Source organism: Chelmon rostratus, chromosome 6 (assembly GCF_017976325.1).
Source record: "Chelmon rostratus isolate fCheRos1 chromosome 6, fCheRos1.pri, whole genome shotgun sequence".
Lineage (NCBI taxonomy): Eukaryota > Metazoa > Chordata > Actinopteri > Chaetodontiformes > Chaetodontidae > Chelmon > Chelmon rostratus.
Window position 1 is genome coordinate 9673139 of NC_055663.1, and position 16826 is coordinate 9689964.

At 41.2% G+C, this 16826-nt stretch overlaps 1 protein-coding gene across 1 annotated transcript; it reads right to left on the reverse strand.

The window, feature by feature from the left end:
- Window positions 1-1737: 1737 nt before the first annotated feature.
- On the reverse strand, window positions 1738-16629 carry washc4 (WASH complex subunit 4). The gene is made up of 33 exons (XM_041938527.1): window positions 16499-16629; window positions 15688-15827; window positions 15524-15577; window positions 15379-15444; window positions 14931-14976; window positions 14757-14824; window positions 14591-14673; window positions 14344-14386; window positions 14141-14244; window positions 13538-13658; window positions 13269-13392; window positions 13044-13171; window positions 12761-12921; window positions 12541-12667; window positions 12158-12283; window positions 11954-12061; window positions 11664-11810; window positions 11482-11561; window positions 11127-11232; window positions 10730-10846; window positions 10285-10453; window positions 9422-9576; window positions 9250-9324; window positions 9063-9167; window positions 8799-8933; window positions 6963-7071; window positions 6784-6850; window positions 6111-6197; window positions 5551-5698; window positions 5290-5386; window positions 4965-5161; window positions 2922-3018; window positions 1738-2726 (listed from the first exon to the last, which is right to left on the reverse strand). Exons 1-33 carry the CDS (start codon window positions 16557-16559, stop codon window positions 2671-2673), a joined length of 3507 nt encoding a protein of 1168 aa, XP_041794461.1. The 5' UTR covers window positions 16560-16629; the 3' UTR covers window positions 1738-2670.
- Between the last annotated feature and the right edge of the window lie 197 nt (window positions 16630-16826).

Consider the following 16826-nt stretch of genomic DNA (forward strand, 5'->3'; position numbering starts at 1 on the left):
AAATGTGCATTATCTTTTGAGTTTGAAGGCCTTTAGTATAAACTCACAATGGAAACATTCTATACTGTTAGTCTTGAAAGACTTTGCAGGAATTTCCGTTCAAGCTAGTTAATATATGGGTTGTCATTTTCACAAAATTATGGCCTTGTACCACATTGATAGGTACAGAATTGGGGAATAAAAATGTAACACATCTCCAGTGCTGCAGAGAAATAATGAAACCTATAGCATTAATGATCCTTCTTTGACTGTGCATCCTCAATTAAATTTGGTGTCATGAGCAAATTTAGGATGTCTAAAATGTCCTGAGATAGAACTGTGCTCTTTACCACGATGCCTGCAAAACTATCACAACTGCAAGAACTTTCATACGTGCATAACAGGGCTGTTTTTAATATTCTGAATGATTTCACCAATGCGTGCCACTGTTTGTGAAACTCCCATACTTGAAGAGATAAAAGGCAAGCTCAGTGTTTCCTGTGCAGGAGACTGTGGGGATATGTTCCTGAGCACATCCTGTGACACATAAACATTGACCTTGCACACTGAACCTCATATTTGCAGGCTATGGCACGCATTACAGATTACTGATGAATACAGCTTAAAGCATCAGTGAGAACTTCAGTTATGACTAAGCAGCGGTTACAACTGCCTGCAAGAAATGTCCATGTATACAAAAAGACGTGTTTGCAGCTTGAGCCGGCTCCCTCTGCAGGAACACTGAGTAGCACATCTTTCACCACAGCAGAGCCTCGCAGCAAGAGTCCATGTTTCCACACAGCTGTTTCCAGCCCATCCTCACTCACCTCGGCTCTGGACTTCTGTGGTGTTTCTCTGCCTGCTGGAAATGTTGTTGAGGTACAAGACAGATACATATGAGGACCAGTGTGACAAGTAAGAAAGAAAGAGGGGTTAGAGGGTTGCAGAAATCCTGACACTTATCATCTGGCTTCTGATCTGGACAACAAAGGCAGAAAGAGATGGTTTATCTGTTCTGTTAATTAGACGCATTTGTTTGGTTTGGCAACATAATGACACATCCATGAATGTTTTGTCTCGTCATTTTTATGTGGCACTTTGAACACGTCGCCAGTTCTTCATAAATGTGCCACACATGTGTTTGTGAATCAGATTTGATTTGGATTGCCGTGTTCAGAGTAACAGCCTTCATGTCGCCAGTGGGAATCAGTGCTGTTATTTAACATTCACCTGAGAGAAATCACGGCTGTGGTTTACTGTAGAAGTAAACCACACTCCACTGACAGCCTTCAGTGCCACTTTACAGATTCAGATTAACAGTAGAAAATAAGGCTTTATTGGCCCTCGGTGGGAAATTGTAAGCTCCCCAGCAGTTTGTAATGTGTTAAACATGTCTAAATCAATCCAAATGAGCTCCATATTTGCCAGCTAAAGCAATGAACACATTACTGCATCAGCAATTATGATGCAATAATATATATCACTCTGAAATAGCTCATTCTTCATAATGGCTACTTTTTTAAAGTATATTTTGATGCTAATACTTTTGTACTTTTACTTAAGTAACATTTTCAAGCAGGATTTTTTCTTGTAATTGAGTATTTCTACCCCATTCTATTACTATTAAATTACTAATTATTTATTCTCTCTTCCTTCTTCTGTCACTACTTTTCCATTTCTCTCTCAGCCCTCTTCAACCTCACTTTATCTTGTGGCCCATCACGTCCGTTTTTAATTGAAATCAATCAAAAATGCAATCATACTTATTTATTGAAACAAGATGTTTTCTTGTCGTATTTTGATCTCGAAACACTCCAAATTTTCTTCCAGTGGAGAGTGCTTCCTGACCCCCTTGCCTTATTTTAAGATGCATGTGATTGGTCCAGAGATCTGTTCTCTGACTTGGTCAGAGTTTCCAAATTGTTGTATTAATTAATTCATTAGGGTATCAAAACAAGTATCCATAGTTTAGGAAGACACACCTCAATTCATACAATTTATAAAATGGACAAAACAATAATTAGCAGTAGACAAACATATGATTATACACTGAAGACTCTGAAGAGTCCTCATCACTGTGCTATAATCTACAGGCATTAAGAACAGAGCAGCCATTAAAGGCCACGGACAATCAACCACAATTAGTACACTGGACAACAACAGTACTGAAATCAAAACAGAGATGCTAATTAGTCATAGACTGAACTGGCCTCTGATCAGCAGAGGACACACATACAGCTGAGGCTTTCTGTAGAAATATAATCCATCCAGACTGATTGTACAAGTATTAAAAGGCAGTGCAGCAAACCGTACATCTGTGACACCACCTGCCTGACCTTTTCAAATTGCAGTCGCTTGTGTAAATGCTACAAACAGATTCTGTTAGATGGTGCAAACTCTTGAAAGCTGTGGGATGTTACAATGTTTCTGTTGAATGGAAACAAAAAAAACATCCTGCAGTAGCACTTTCAGTACACATTCTTTCTCTAATGAAGACAATCGCTTTGTCATTGGAAAATAACGAGTCTTAAAAACAAAACTTCTGTCTGTTGTTCTGATCCAGTTTCAAGTCATTTGAACAACACACACACTTCTGATGCAGGAGATCTTCTTTACACACTTCTTCCTCTGATCAGGCGCATACTCCCCTCACTTTACAGTTCTCCTCAAGTTCTGATCTCACACTGAGGGTCACTTCGAGGCAGGGTCAGTGGGCGTTGAGTCATCTGAAGTACCTCCAGCTTTTTCTGGTGGAGGAAATGGCAGTTCAGTTATGAAAGAGTATGACGACACACAGATCTCATCCTTCATTAATCAGGGTACCATCTTTCTTTATATCAATCTATGATAAATCATCTACGAAAAGCCTGTATAACAGGGTGGGTCTGCCAGTGGTTTTGCATAATTGAAATACTCCATCAATCATCACAACACCACCGAACCTTTGTCTTTCTTCTCCTGAGTCTCCTCGGCTGCAGTCTTGTCTGCTCTGAAGAAGATCCGCGCGCTGCTTAAGGAGAAGTGGAGCAGCTCGAACTCCTGAAGTGAAAGAAAGACACAAAGAGTGGACAATTAATCATCATCATCATTGATAGGTCATCACCGTGCAAGACTGTGTGGCTGGCTGTTGCTTGATTGCTTTTAGTTTTCAATGTCCTTTTTAGAGTTGACGTCTCTGGTTGTTTAGTTCTTAATCTGACTCTTAACAGTGCCTCGATTACCCCCAATGTCAACAAAAGTAACAGCTAACCTCTGCTGTGTGTGAACAGGTTCTGGTTTGCCACCAGGTTCACCTCCACCATTGTGCCATATCGGCCAAGAAGATGGCCAAACAGCAGGGAAGAATCTCTGGCCTTTATCATATTAAGGAAGACCAGCAGCTCCTCAACCCACTAGTAGGCCTAGGTCCCGCTGCCAGCGCTGCAGCAGGCAGGGAACTAGACTCTACAGACCTTGTGATGAGCCTCCAGTCGGTGTGCAGGCTTCTTCCCTTCCTTATCACTAAGATGTGTTATGCCTCATCAGGAAAGTTACAAGTGGATGACCCCGCCTGAAACACCCTGTCCACAGTGACTCCATCCATGGTCTGACACATATCATTCCAAGACTGAAACTGTTCGTTATCCTGGGGCCCAGGTGCTCCACATTAATCCCAAACTCCTGAGTGAAAATCCCTCTGCACCTGTAGTTCTGACACTTGTCAGATTAACTGGCATTAAACTTCAGCAGTCTGATAATCTGAAACAAGACTTTAAATCCCTCATCGACACTCCTGGAATCAGGCAGGCAGTGCATTTCATCTTGTCCTCTGCCTTCTCCTCAGTTTGCAGATTTAAGTTTAGTCGGATGAGCCAGCTGCATATCTGGCTCAAAGGATATTGCTGCAAAACTGAAATTCCTTCTGTCAAAATCTTTCTGCTTTCTGGAATCATCCCAAAATCTTGCCTCGTGATGGACAACATCCAAACAGGGAGAGTAAACTCCTTCTTACGTGTAACATGGAGCTCGCACTGAAGTCCTGCAAATCAACAGAGAACTGACGGCTTTGGAAAGTAGGAACTGACTGTAGTTATTTTCTCAAGCCTGATCCATGGATTCAACTGTCGGTTTCTATCACATGTCAACTGAGTGACACTTTCTCAATTCCTGTTCTTATTACCCATCTCAATAATAAAGAAATGTTATCATGTGTTCCACCAAATTAACTCTGTTGAGATGCTGCATAGGTGCCCCTGACACAACTCGAAACACGTGATTTTGCCTAACGTGAAATGTGTCCATCATTATCACAGCAGTCCACAGAGCCTTGTGAAAATTGACTTGAACTAATCAATTCCCACTTGCCCTGAACTGACACAGATAGAACTTTATAGGTAAGTCGGTTTTCATATTAATGATTTTTATCTCTCAACATGGTCTGTTTTCTATTTTTTTAACCGAATGTGGTTTTCCTCAACTGCCTCTGCCATATTATTACAATTATCTCCTCCAAATTCGAGTTTCTTGTCCTCCTGTAGACAAGATAAAAGAGGAGGGGGAGCAGGTGCTCCACGTACTAAAGATTTGTACTTAATGCAGCTGCCTGGGTTCAGTTCCAACTCAAGGTCCTTTGCTGCATGTCATCGCCTCTTTCTCTCCCCCATTTCCTGTCTCTCTTCAACTGTACTATCAAATAAAGGCAAAAAGCCCAAAGAAGAAAAGATGAGGGGGAGTAGCCAGCCTCCAAATGTTGCATTGAAGATTTTGCTTTGGCTATTAAAGCTCAGCAATAATACACAGTAATAACTGTGACTATCGACGCCCTCAGCACAACACAAATTTTTTATCTCATGTTCCCGTTTCTGATCATTTTTCGTTTTTTAGATGTCTGGACATCCATGCACAGATGCAAACAGGAAGTGCTAATAGCTTACTCGGTATACGTTTAGTGTGGCAGATGACAGACCTCTTCCTACATGTCTTCTGCAGTCCAACAGAGACTGTACCTGAAGGTAGATGTCCAGCCTCTTCTGAGTGAGGTTCATCGTTTGCAGCAGCTTTTCATCCTGGCTGGCAGACTGGACATTCTGCTCCTTCACCACAGCATTCATCTCCTTCTTGTACTTGTCTCTGACGGCCTGGAACCAGTGCAGAGAGTCAAACTCCAGGTACTGGTCCAGCAGCTTCAGAATGTATGCCACACCTGAGACAGCGAGGGATACAGTGGGAAGAGAGCAGCCGAAAAGCAGTTCAAGTGGAGATAACTGAGCTGATGTTGTGAAGTACACACTGCATTCAATTATGTGTCATTTATCACTCAGTCCCACTCACCCATAGCAAAGCCATCGTCTGTGAAAGCAGCTCCAGTTTTGTTCTTCTTGTTGAGTTTCTCTTTGCAGCTGATGGAGTGCTCCACAAAATTCACCGTCTATAGGAGAGATTTGTTGTGTAGCAATTACTGAAAGTGCTGCATAGACTAATGATGAAGAACAGTTGAGAAACATTAAAACACTGTAGGGAGAGAGGGTAAACACTGACAAATACAAAGAGAAAAGAGTTGACAAGTATGAGCATAGAAATACTGGCACTGACCAGTGGGGGTACAATCATGTAGAAGTTCCTCAGGTGCATATTCTTGGCACTCCGAAACTCAGGTGCAAACACCGCCACCAGCATCTTAAAGTACTCTGTCCCCTCGGCGGAGTTGCTGGTCAGATCTCCCAACACTGAATCCAGGACGCTGGAAATGAGGCACAAAATTTAAGAAGAACTGTGCAAACAACAGGCAGTGTTTACATTTTTCTAGCTGCGGTGGCCTCTGCAGGTATAAAAATGGAAATACACTGCAAATATCTGGACGTTATTTGACTGTAACTGAAGCACAGTTGTTTATGTGCATGACAGACATGCTAAACTAAAACTGACTGCTACAGTTTAATACAAATCGGAGCTAACACCAAACTTAAAATAACCCTAAATGCCAAACAGTCAAGTTGCAGGTTACATCCAATTTACAGATTTTGTCTGTGTGTTGTATTGATTATACATTTAAAAAAAGTTTTAAAAAAATATGTGTATGTATGTGTCAGGGCCAGACAGGACATGCAAGTTATAATTCAGAGACATACGAGCAGGGTTTCCAAACGCCCTACCTGGCAGCTTTCTGGGTCTCCTCTGACAGTCCCTCCTCCTTCACCAGCTCCTCAAAGTTGACTATGTCCTCCAGGTCAGGGACAAACCTGGACAGAGACACGAAAACATACCGGTTAGACAGAACAGAAAATACTAAACATTGAGTTTTGACCTCTTACCATTATATTCCAGTAAGAATTAGCCTAAAACGCCTATCCAAGGCATACCCAAAGTAAACTGATAGCTGTTTGGAACCATTTGCAGTACATGCATGGTTCTGGTTTCATGAAATGCAACGCTCTGAGGTTTTATGCCCGGCTGTCAGAATAACTGAAAGTGTTATTGACATTGTGTAATAGAACTCTGAACAGCGTTTGTTTGTTTTTTTATTCAAATAACATGGCTGCAGGTGACTATATCTGGGCCTCGTTAAACTGAAAACACAATGAGACCACAGCCTGAAGCTTTACCCTAGTCCAAGTTTGATGAATATGCATATATATGTATACTTATATTTAGGCTATATACCTCTATATTGAGGCCAGTGACTATATTTATCATTTCAAACCCTGTGTAATGTCCTTATTGGCAATGATTTCCTTGTTTTGGCCTCAAATTACGCATTGAATATACGCATATAATCATTTTCCGAATTTCACTGGCTTGTGCAACGGAGCACAAATACAGTTTTACCTGATAGCACTGCTGCAACAGTGGAGGCCTCCAGAACGGATCATACGCACATAGCCCATGGCGTTGCCTGAAAGAAAACAGGGTAAAATAGGTGTTGTTTACCAGGTTTGCCTGGTGCAGTTGAATTATACGCGAGAACAGATCGAGGATCGAGGAACAGATTTAAGTGTTTTTCTCACCAATCTGGCTGATGAGCTGCCTGAACTGGTCCAGGTAGCTCTGTCCCTCAGGAGTGATGCCCAGCTTCCTTATGCCGCGGTTAAACTTCTCCGCTCGCTCAAATGGGTACTACAACAAAAACATGGATGACTGGCAGGGAGCTATGTTATTGTGCCTGGTGATGTGATAATGGAGTTTGTTTTTTTTTACTTTTACCTTCGTTGACAGAGGAAAGTGACAGAGTGGAAAAGGGGGACAGAGAGGAGACAACATGCAGCAAAGGGCCACAGGTTGGGATCAAACCCAGGCTGAGGTAAGGACACAGGGGGTGCATACTATGCCAGGTGAGCTACCTGGACTCCCTCATAATGCAGTATTATTAAAACAGGAACTTCGAGGGGTTATGACAGGAGGATTAGACAGCTAAACTGGTTTCAAAAACAGCAAATCTAAAAAAAATCCCCTGTTACAGAGTCTGCATTCACTTAAAGCAGGCATGTCCAAACTATTCCATAAAGGGCCGTGTGGCTGCAGGTTTTCGTTCCAACCAAGGAGGAGCACACCAGCTTAATTAGCTGAGCTCAGTCTTCAGCTGATAACTCAGTGATCCCTTGATGTTGATTGGCTGGCCTGGTGTGCTCCTCCTTGGTTGGAACGAAAACCTGCAGCCACACGGCCCTTTATGGAATAGTTTGGACATGCCTGACTTAAAGCCTGTCTTCTTACACTAGCAAGAAAAGTAAAAATGAATAAGAGGGAATGATAATATGACTTCACTTTAGCCTTTAACTAACGAGCTATTGGTTCCTGATACAGGTCTGAAACCTTTGCGCTTTGCCTCGTGCTTATGCACTGCTGCACTTCTTTTAAAATGTAGCATATTACTTGATTTTATGCATCCTATGTAATCAATAAATATATTTTATTATCTCATGTTGTGATTTGATGCTTTATCCTTATTTTGATTTTCATCCTTACTCAACTCTATTTTTACCTAGATTTTAATATTTCATTGTATGGTTTTATGCATTGTCTTTATTTTCATTTTCGTCCTTATTATCATCATCAAGTGAGTTTCATTCTCCATCTTATTTCACATTCATTTTTTATCTGTTTTTATGTCCATTCTTTTTTTTTCTATGTAAAGCACTCACTTGATGCATGTGATTTCTTTCTCCTAAAGCACTTTGAGCTGCAGTTCCTGTATGAAAGGTGCTATACAAATAAAGTTTATTATTATGCTTGTTTGGTTTAAACATTATTCACTTGTGAATAATATGAAAGTGCTATGTATGGTTACCACATGTCACTGTTTGATAAAATATAGCTCCACACTAGTAATATGGTTTTATGCATAAACATCAAGTTTGATTTAACTATACTCACCTGCTCACTAATTAATTTCCCTCTGTATGAGGGTTTACACCCTCACAGGTGGGACTATGTGGTAGAATTTGTTTATGCACTATGCACTGATAATTCCTGGAGGTTTTTAGCCAGTAAGTGTCCTGTGACACAGTTCCTGACACATTTGCAATAACAGGAAGTTGAACTAATGCCTCTGGCTGGGCTTCCTCCCACAATGACTGTGTGTGTGTACCCCATCAACACAGAAGCCCTGTGTGTGTATGTGTATGCATGTCTGCAGAAGTATATAAAAGAATGTGGGCAAGGTAGGACAGGACTTTGATGTTGAGCATCTGTATATGTTAGTTAATTGAATAAAGTCTCTGGCTGCCTCTGCTACATCTTGTCGTCGGTGTCATTTCTCTCCACAACAGTTACAAACGTGACTTGTTCGTGTGTCTGGTGTGATAAAATGACTTAATTTGGACAGGCACTGAGCCTTCTCTAACCTTCTGATCAGACTGGTCCTTTGTTTCTCTGAAGAAGCGGATGTCCTTGATGAGTCTAGACTTGATGTGTTCATCGTACATGAACTGGCTGAAGATGTAGAACTTCTTCCGCAGGAACTGGTAGGTGAAATTCACCTGATGAAAGAAGAGAGGAAATATGCAACAGGTGAGGCACAAACACACACATACACATCCAGACCTGGGAGAAGAAGTACAAATGGAGACAGACTAAAACACACACCACTGCCTTTCCTGTAAACTCACTGTGGTGTTCATAATGCCTGTGCCATGGGTCCGGATGGAGTTGGCAATGTGACGGATGTTGATGGTGTTCAAGTGCTTGTTGTTGCTTGCCTTCTCTATGAAGATCTATTGGAAAACAAAAACTGAATACACAGACAACTGCTTGGGTCAAGATAGAGAAGGTGAATATGGAGGCTACGAGTCTTACCTGGTTATTGAGGTTGTAAAGGTATCGTGAGACAAAAACATGAATGTTCCTCATGATCTCCAGAACGTCCAAACCCTGATGAGAACACACAGGGGATCAACCATTTATCACCTTTACTTTTTCATTCTAAACTCCACCTCTGTCATGATGTGTAAGCTGTAACCACACACACCTGCTCCAGGGTCTGGCTTGGCAAGTGTGCCTCCGTCATCGTTAGTCCATAGCGTTGCGTGGCGAGGTTTCTCATCTCACTGTAGGTGGCCCAGTCATGCAGAGCGACAGTGGTTAGGTTGTAGAAAGTTTTGTCTAGGTAGTGGGTCACATAGGCTGCAAGGACAAGGAACATACGACAAATAATTAAATCATTCACACCTTTCTACTCCAGCAGTTAACATTACACAGCACACACAGTATTTGCAGTTTACTGGTGCGATACCACACAGACTAGCCCAGATTCAAACCTAAAAAGAGATCACTGTGGACTTCAGACAGACCAGTGGTGGACCCCCATTCCTATTTATGGGATGAAGGTTGAGGGTGTCTTCAGCATCAGGTTTCTGGGCATCCACATCTCCCAGGACTTCTTTTGGACCCTCAACACTACAACCCTGGTCAAGAAGGTTCACCAGTGACCAGTGACGACCGGTTATATGCTACACTGCAATTTGTTGTCTCAGTGATTGTATTCTGTGCAATGACAATAAAGTCAGAGGGCACACACCTCTGCCATATAGAATTTGAAACGTTAATAGAACATTTTTAAACATTTTAGTCTGCATCAATATATTTTAATTTAATTATTTTTCATTTAAATAAGTTGCTACTAGGAAATGTCAAAGATATTCAAAATGAGCTTTTTAAATGATAAGAAATCAAGTTTCTGGAACCACAATAAAACAATTAAGTTCGCCCTGACCCATGACCTAATCTTTCACCAAACTTCTTCAGAAAAAAACTTTTTTTCTATTCAACTAACAAGCAGAACTGTGTGTGTGTGTGTGTGTGTGTGTGTGTGTATGAACAGTCTTTCAGCACCTTTGATATGAATGAAGCGATTGAAGAATCGGATGGGTTTGAGGGAGAAGAAGTGGGCCAGGTCCTTCATGCCAACTTTGAAAGGGTTCCTGTCATCCAGCTTCAGGTGAGTGTGAACAGAGAGACGCAGGTCCTTCTCAATCTCCTTACACAGCTTGTCCAGCAGGTGCTGCAAGAGTTAGACACCAGAAAGATTAAGGTTTAAAAATGTATTTCAGCAACACGGACGTCAAGGATGTTCTTATTCAGGACTTGTTTGATTAGTACAAAAGGAATTAAATCAAATGTCCCAACATTTTTATGCCACACTACATGCACAGCAAATTTCCCCTCTCTGCTTTTCATTCTACCCTCTGACAACCGTTTCATTTGGCTGCTCAATGTCTTCTAGTGAATTTCTCCATTGTGAGATTAATAAAGTCTCATCCAATCTTCTGTTCCTCACCTCGTTGAACACATCCATGATCTCCTTGTCGTAGCTCTCCAGGAGCTGGTCACAGGATTCCATGTGTTTAGCGTGCAACATCGAGGACACACTGTCCCTCAGCGCACTAAACATGTACTGCACCAGCCAATCACAGACATCATTCAGGAACAGCCAATCACACGAGCAGAAGAAAAACATAGGTAACAATTAAAGAAACAAACAAAGATACAACAGTTTAGTAAATCCCAATTTCCAAAATGAATTCAACAATGTAGATTCACCTTAAATTAAAAAGTAAATATGAAGAAAACAGCCCCTCATTTCTTCAATATAAGCATGTGCTATGTTTGCAATGTCAGCTTAATCTAAGGACATAAAAGGAGCACTTTGTGATCCTTGTGGACAATGTACTTACATGTATTCGTGCGGCGTCCACGGCGTTGTCATATACATCATCTAGGTAAATGGGAAACACAGCTCGGTGCCAGTAAAGGAAACTACAGTCACACTGCAGCTTGACCCTGAAACATAAATGACACTAGTCCCTAAGTATGTTCAAAGACCCTTAAAGTAGGCCAAAGAAAACATCAGATTGCTTACATGAATACAAGGACTTGCGCCATGAATTTATACACAGTTCTGATTAGGTCAAACACTGGCATCCATCAAAAGACAGATGCTAGTAAAATGTTTGTTTCAGCAAATAATCATCATGCACTGACTGAAAATCTAGCTCAACATTATCAAAAGAAAAAAAAAACAACTCCCACCTTTCACTCAGCTCACTGATCAGATCCAGCTTCTTCAACACAAGCTGCAGTAGAAGCAGTTCCTCATCTTTGAATGTTTTCTACAAGACAGCAAAAGATTTAAAGCCAAGCTAAGAATCAAATTTTAAAAAAGGAAACTGTGTTTGTCTCCCATCAACCACCAAATTTACTCCCGATCATACCAGCTGGGTGCCGACACACAGTGCCAGAGAAACAACTAGACGTCGCTCCTTTGTGCTGGGTCCACTCAGAGCATTTTCTGCCAGCACCAGAGATGACAGCACATCCAGCCGCTGCTCGCTGTACTTCTTGTCAGAAATCACCCTTTTCTTCAGGTTGAAAAACACAAAGCATCACATAAAGTTGGATCTTTAGAAAAATCTAAACATGTCACTTATGTCACAACTCTTCTATTTGTCCATAAACTTGTCCTGCAAACACCAATAATGTGTTTCGTTATTTGTGTATTTACCTTGGCGATGCCGATGGTGTTGAGGGCCTGTGACTGTAGATGCTGAGTGATGTGAGAAACAGAGTCTGCTACAACCATGGACCGCCTGTGAAATGTGTGCTCCACAGCCTGTGGGCAGAGAGACATCACATGACTTGACCTTGCTCTGGTGAAATGTATGGAAACACTCAAGAAGCACACACAAAAACACAAACTGACACACACCTTGAGCAACTCAACCAGTCGACACAGAGCTTTGACCGACGTCTTGGTCATGGGCCGCTGCATCGACATGTACATGTTCATGGTGGTTTTGATAATGGTGCTGATGCTATATGCATACAGGATGCCCTGTGAGGAGGAGAAAACAAAGGGGGAACTGTTAGTGCAGAAGTTAGAGCATAAAACTTGTATGTAAAAGTTTGCACCATTTTCTACCTAATTTTATGTGGTCAGTTAGTTTTTAAATTTGTCTGTTTTCTGAAGATAATCGGTGCATCTTAGGTGCATTCACACCTGGATTTGAAGAAGTATTGGAAAAGTGTGAGTTCCATGTGATGAGCTGGTCTTTGTAGTCCTTGCTAGAAGATAACACCGTCAGTCCTTACCTGTACAAACACATTACACCTGCTGTTAAGGTCTTCTGTCGACTTGTCACTTTTATTCTCCCTGGACAAGATGGACTCCATCTTCATCATCCAGGATGTTACAAACACATAGTAGGACTGAACATCCCTGCAGAGAAGAGACAACAGAAACTGTCAGATGTTCAAAATGTAGAAATCAGATTTAAAGTAAATAAAGTGACTGATTTTTGGCCCCGCTGACTTTGTTAGTGTCTGAGCTCTTTGCTGAAGGTAGGTGTCTCTCTGTGCCCTGATGGCCTGTAGGCTCTTCTTATCCATCAGCTTAGCTGCAGGTGGAACCTTGGTGATGAGGAAAGTGTCGGGAAACCAGATGATGTTTGCAGTTAGAGTGACAGCTGGAACCTAAATGAAGAGGCAGACAGGGACATGTGTGAGCGAGATGTTTCAACTGTTGTGAGATTAAGGAAGATAAGGGAGGGCCGTCACAGACAGAGAAAAGAGGCAGGCCAGGAACAATGAGCTACCTTTTTACAGACATCGAGCAGAGCTTTGTAGAACCTTTTGTCAACACTCCTGAAGATGTGAAAGTGAAGCACAAAGAGACCACAGACGCCAGCATATTTATCTCTCTGGTCAATCTCTGAAGGTTCACCTGAAAACAATGCAAACACACAGACATAAATCGCTTTACATTTGTAGGAAAGGGTCATCACAAGTGAAACAAGTCCATCCTGAGAGGAAAAACTGACCAATTTTTGACTCAACATTGGCGAAGATGGTGCGAATGTTGCAGGCAAACTCCTCGGCAAAGGCACTGTTTTTGGCCACAGCAACTCCTTCCCCGGGATCATCAAATCTTTGCTCCACACATGCCTGACACACAAACGATGACCACAGCTTACACTTGTGAATATTTACATATTAGCACAAAACTATAAATGCTGTCTTTTCAGCAAACACTTGAATCTCAGGAAATGAATTCTACAACATAATAAAAACCTGAAAGAAATGAAGTCACCTGCAGTATCATGCCATCCAGCAGCTGTCCCTCAAGCTTGAGCAGGAGCTTCTCAAATGGCTTCAGCTTCTCTTCAGGAATGCAAAATTTCCCAGGGTTATGGTACACTGATTTCAACAACCTACAATCGGAGGATGCAGTTACATTAAGACTATAGCCTACACAGGTGACCTATTAAAGCACGTATGTTGAAATGGTGTAAAGAGGTGAAATTAGGTACAAATGCTGAAATAATACAAAATATGTTTCTATATGTACGTATATTTCAGCTAAATTTAAAACACATATATTGTAGGACATCATGTTACACTATGCTAAAATAGTAAGAATTGGCATGCACGCTAGTAAATAATATTGATATCTCACTCTGTTCACAAGTTCCAAGAATATTTTTGCAGTTTTTCTTGGTTGTATGTTTTATATTTTTATAAACCATTAAGAGCCATCTTCCATGGTCATCCAGAGAGTTTACATTTAACAGATGAGTTTTGTCTTCAGTACCACAAAATGCCATTTAGCTTTTCCTTTATCTTACTGGTTCTAATGTGTGTGTGTGTGTGTGTGTGTGTGTGTGTGTGTGTGTGTGTGTGTGTGTGCATTAACCTTTTATACATCTTCCAGTGATCTTTCAGTGTGCCATGATTTTCCATAATCTCATCAAGTGTGAGCAGAACCACTAACAACTCCCCAAGGTGTTCGTACACTATCTGCACACAGAACACAAAACAGAAATGGTAAGAAATATTTGGACTTATACAGACTAGGGACTTAAGACATAAAAAACATTAATAAAACTTAAAACCCACCTGGAAATGGACACCAGACGACTCAATGATTTTTGTTGCACTCCTATGATATGAGAGGAGAAATACTTTTTTACACTTTGTTTTGTATTGCAATAAAGCAAAACGGGCAATCAGTAAAACAAAGCTGTTGTGTTGTCTGCAAGTGAAATGCATAAAAGGTCGTATGACAACGTTGGTGTTTCAGCCAATCCAACAAGAACAACACAGTCACTGTGTAACATTACTCGCTTCAGCTGATGGGCCTTACTTGTTGCTGTTGTAGAGGGCAGCCAGCTGATGAACAATGTTGACCACCACTTCAAAACATCTTGACACAAAACAGGAAAGTTCCTATCAAAGGACAAAGAGAGAAACTATCAGTAATTTCTGAATTTCAATAAATTACGGGATGACAGAGATTATTCATTGCCTACCTGAAGGAATGAGATGAATCTGCCCATCTGAATCTGCGACTCTCCTTCAACAACACTGGTGTCCGACACTTCAACACAAATGCACATATTGCTATTGTTTCTATCAATTAAGAATCATTGTGTACCAGAGGGGAAACCTAGAATGGAAATAAATAGTAACAGCTGACATATTACCTCCCTCTCCATAGTACAATAAGCCATTGTAGAACTTGGTTTCGGCCTGCAATGGGACATAAATTCAGGGCACAGAGTCATACTTTGTATCTTATAGAGAAACACAAACAAGGCATGTAAACATCTGTTGGAAAGGTTCCATCTGGAGTTTTAGACCTGTAGTAACGCTGTGGAGCTGTTTTCGTATGAGCGGAGACCCCTTTTCTTTTATACAGGTGATGCAATACACATTCCTAACAATTGGCTTTGCAAATGTTTAACAAGGAAGGAAATGTATTCATCACATTTGTTAACTCTCAAGGAAAGGCAATGTGCTTTGTAGAGTAACTCTCAATGTAAGATTAACTCTTGTTTGTTTAGAAGAAAACACAAAGCAAGAAGTAGGAAGATTAAGATGAAAAACACAAACCACACCAATTTCACAACGCTGTGTTTTGATCATGCTTACCTCATGCTTGAGCTTCTTCACTTCACTACAGAGAGCAGCATAAACTGTGATGACCTTGTTCAGAACCTGCACACAACACAAAATAAAAGTCATCGTCAAAAGAGGAAAAACTTCAAAATGACAGACTCTGTTTGCCGTTATTTACCTTGTTGTCTGTTTTAATTAACTCCAGTAAGGATGACTGCTCATATGGGAGAAGCTGAAAGAGGGTAGAAAGTGTTAGGAAGGAAATTACACAAACTCAGATGGTGTAAAAGCCACATCAGTCTTTTCAAGTGGACGTGCAGCCACCAATTATTGGTGTTTAACCTTTAGAGCAATGGGGTCCAGAGTGAAGTCCCACACATCTCCGATGGAGTCATCCAGCGCCTCCTCGATACCCCTCAGCTGAGAGGTGTACTCCTCCAGAAACTTGCTGTAGTTCTTTAGTTGCACCTCTGTGTGTATTTCTGTAAGGTGGAGGCTTTGATCAACGACACTTCCGCAGGCCTGATGCGGTTCAAGACTGATGTACACATCAATATTGTTGTAGCTAGTCATTTTTGCTGAAGTGTTGGAATTAAAGAGTTGCACTATGTTTACAGTTTATGCTTTTTTATGGAGCCAGGAATACACACAGAAATACGCAAATGTCCAAACCCATTACATTTCTGTGAGGAGCATGGCGTATCAACTGTATAACTGACACACACAAACACAGCATCACCACCGTCCCTATTTCTCTGCTTCAATGGAAGTTAGCTGGCGCAACAGTACACTGTTAAAGCTGTTTTTACTTTGAACTGTCAAAATAGTGCAAGTGTGGTTAAGCTATTAAACTGATCAGATGTGGGTGACTGGTGACGGTGATTAATGTTAGCTAACTTTGCTGTCACTTAATTTTACGAATTTACCCCTGCCATTACAACCGGTCTGGGCTCGCTCGATGTTCAAATGAAGCAAATATTACTTAAAAAGTGTCTGTTTTACGAGCATTTGTTGCAATTCACGCTAAGGGTTCTTCGCTGCCAGCAAATAGACGGTGCCCAGTGGCAAAGCATCTTGCTAGCAGCGGTAGCTAGCACTGAAGGCTAGCGTAGCGTTAGTTAACTTTAACGTCAGGGCTGGACGGTGTACTTACTCTGTGAACCGTCGTCAAAACGGTCAAACTCCCAGTCATGTGCGATGGTTTCTACCGCCATGGTGACAGCATAGTTCACCTAAAACACCGCTATTACAAAGCGTTGCTACACCGTCCCGTGACGAGTCCCATGATTTTGTCAATAGTCGCTGGTGCACATGGGAAATGTAGTCCAGAAGAGATGTCATTAGCAAAAACCAGATAGATAGATAGATAGATAGATAGATAGATAGATAGATAGATAGATAGATAGATTATTGCATATGTGATTTTAATTATGTGTTTATTATTATATTATTGGATACTTCTTTGTATTTGTCTCTATGAA

Excerpts from the sequence above, each read along its gene's own strand:
- washc4 (XM_041938527.1), bottom strand. The coding sequence starts at position 16,559 with ATGGCGGTAGAAACCATCGCACATGACTGGGAGTTTGACCGTTTTGAC. Across the intron at positions 12,668-12,760 it reads AGAGCTCAGACACTAACAAA|GGATGTTCAGTCCTACTATG; the intron begins GTCAGCGGGGCC and ends TCTTCTCTGCAG. Across the intron at positions 3,019-4,964 it reads GGCTGGACATCTACCTTCAG|GAGTTCGAGCTGCTCCACTT; the intron begins GTACAGTCTCTG and ends CTTTCACTTCAG.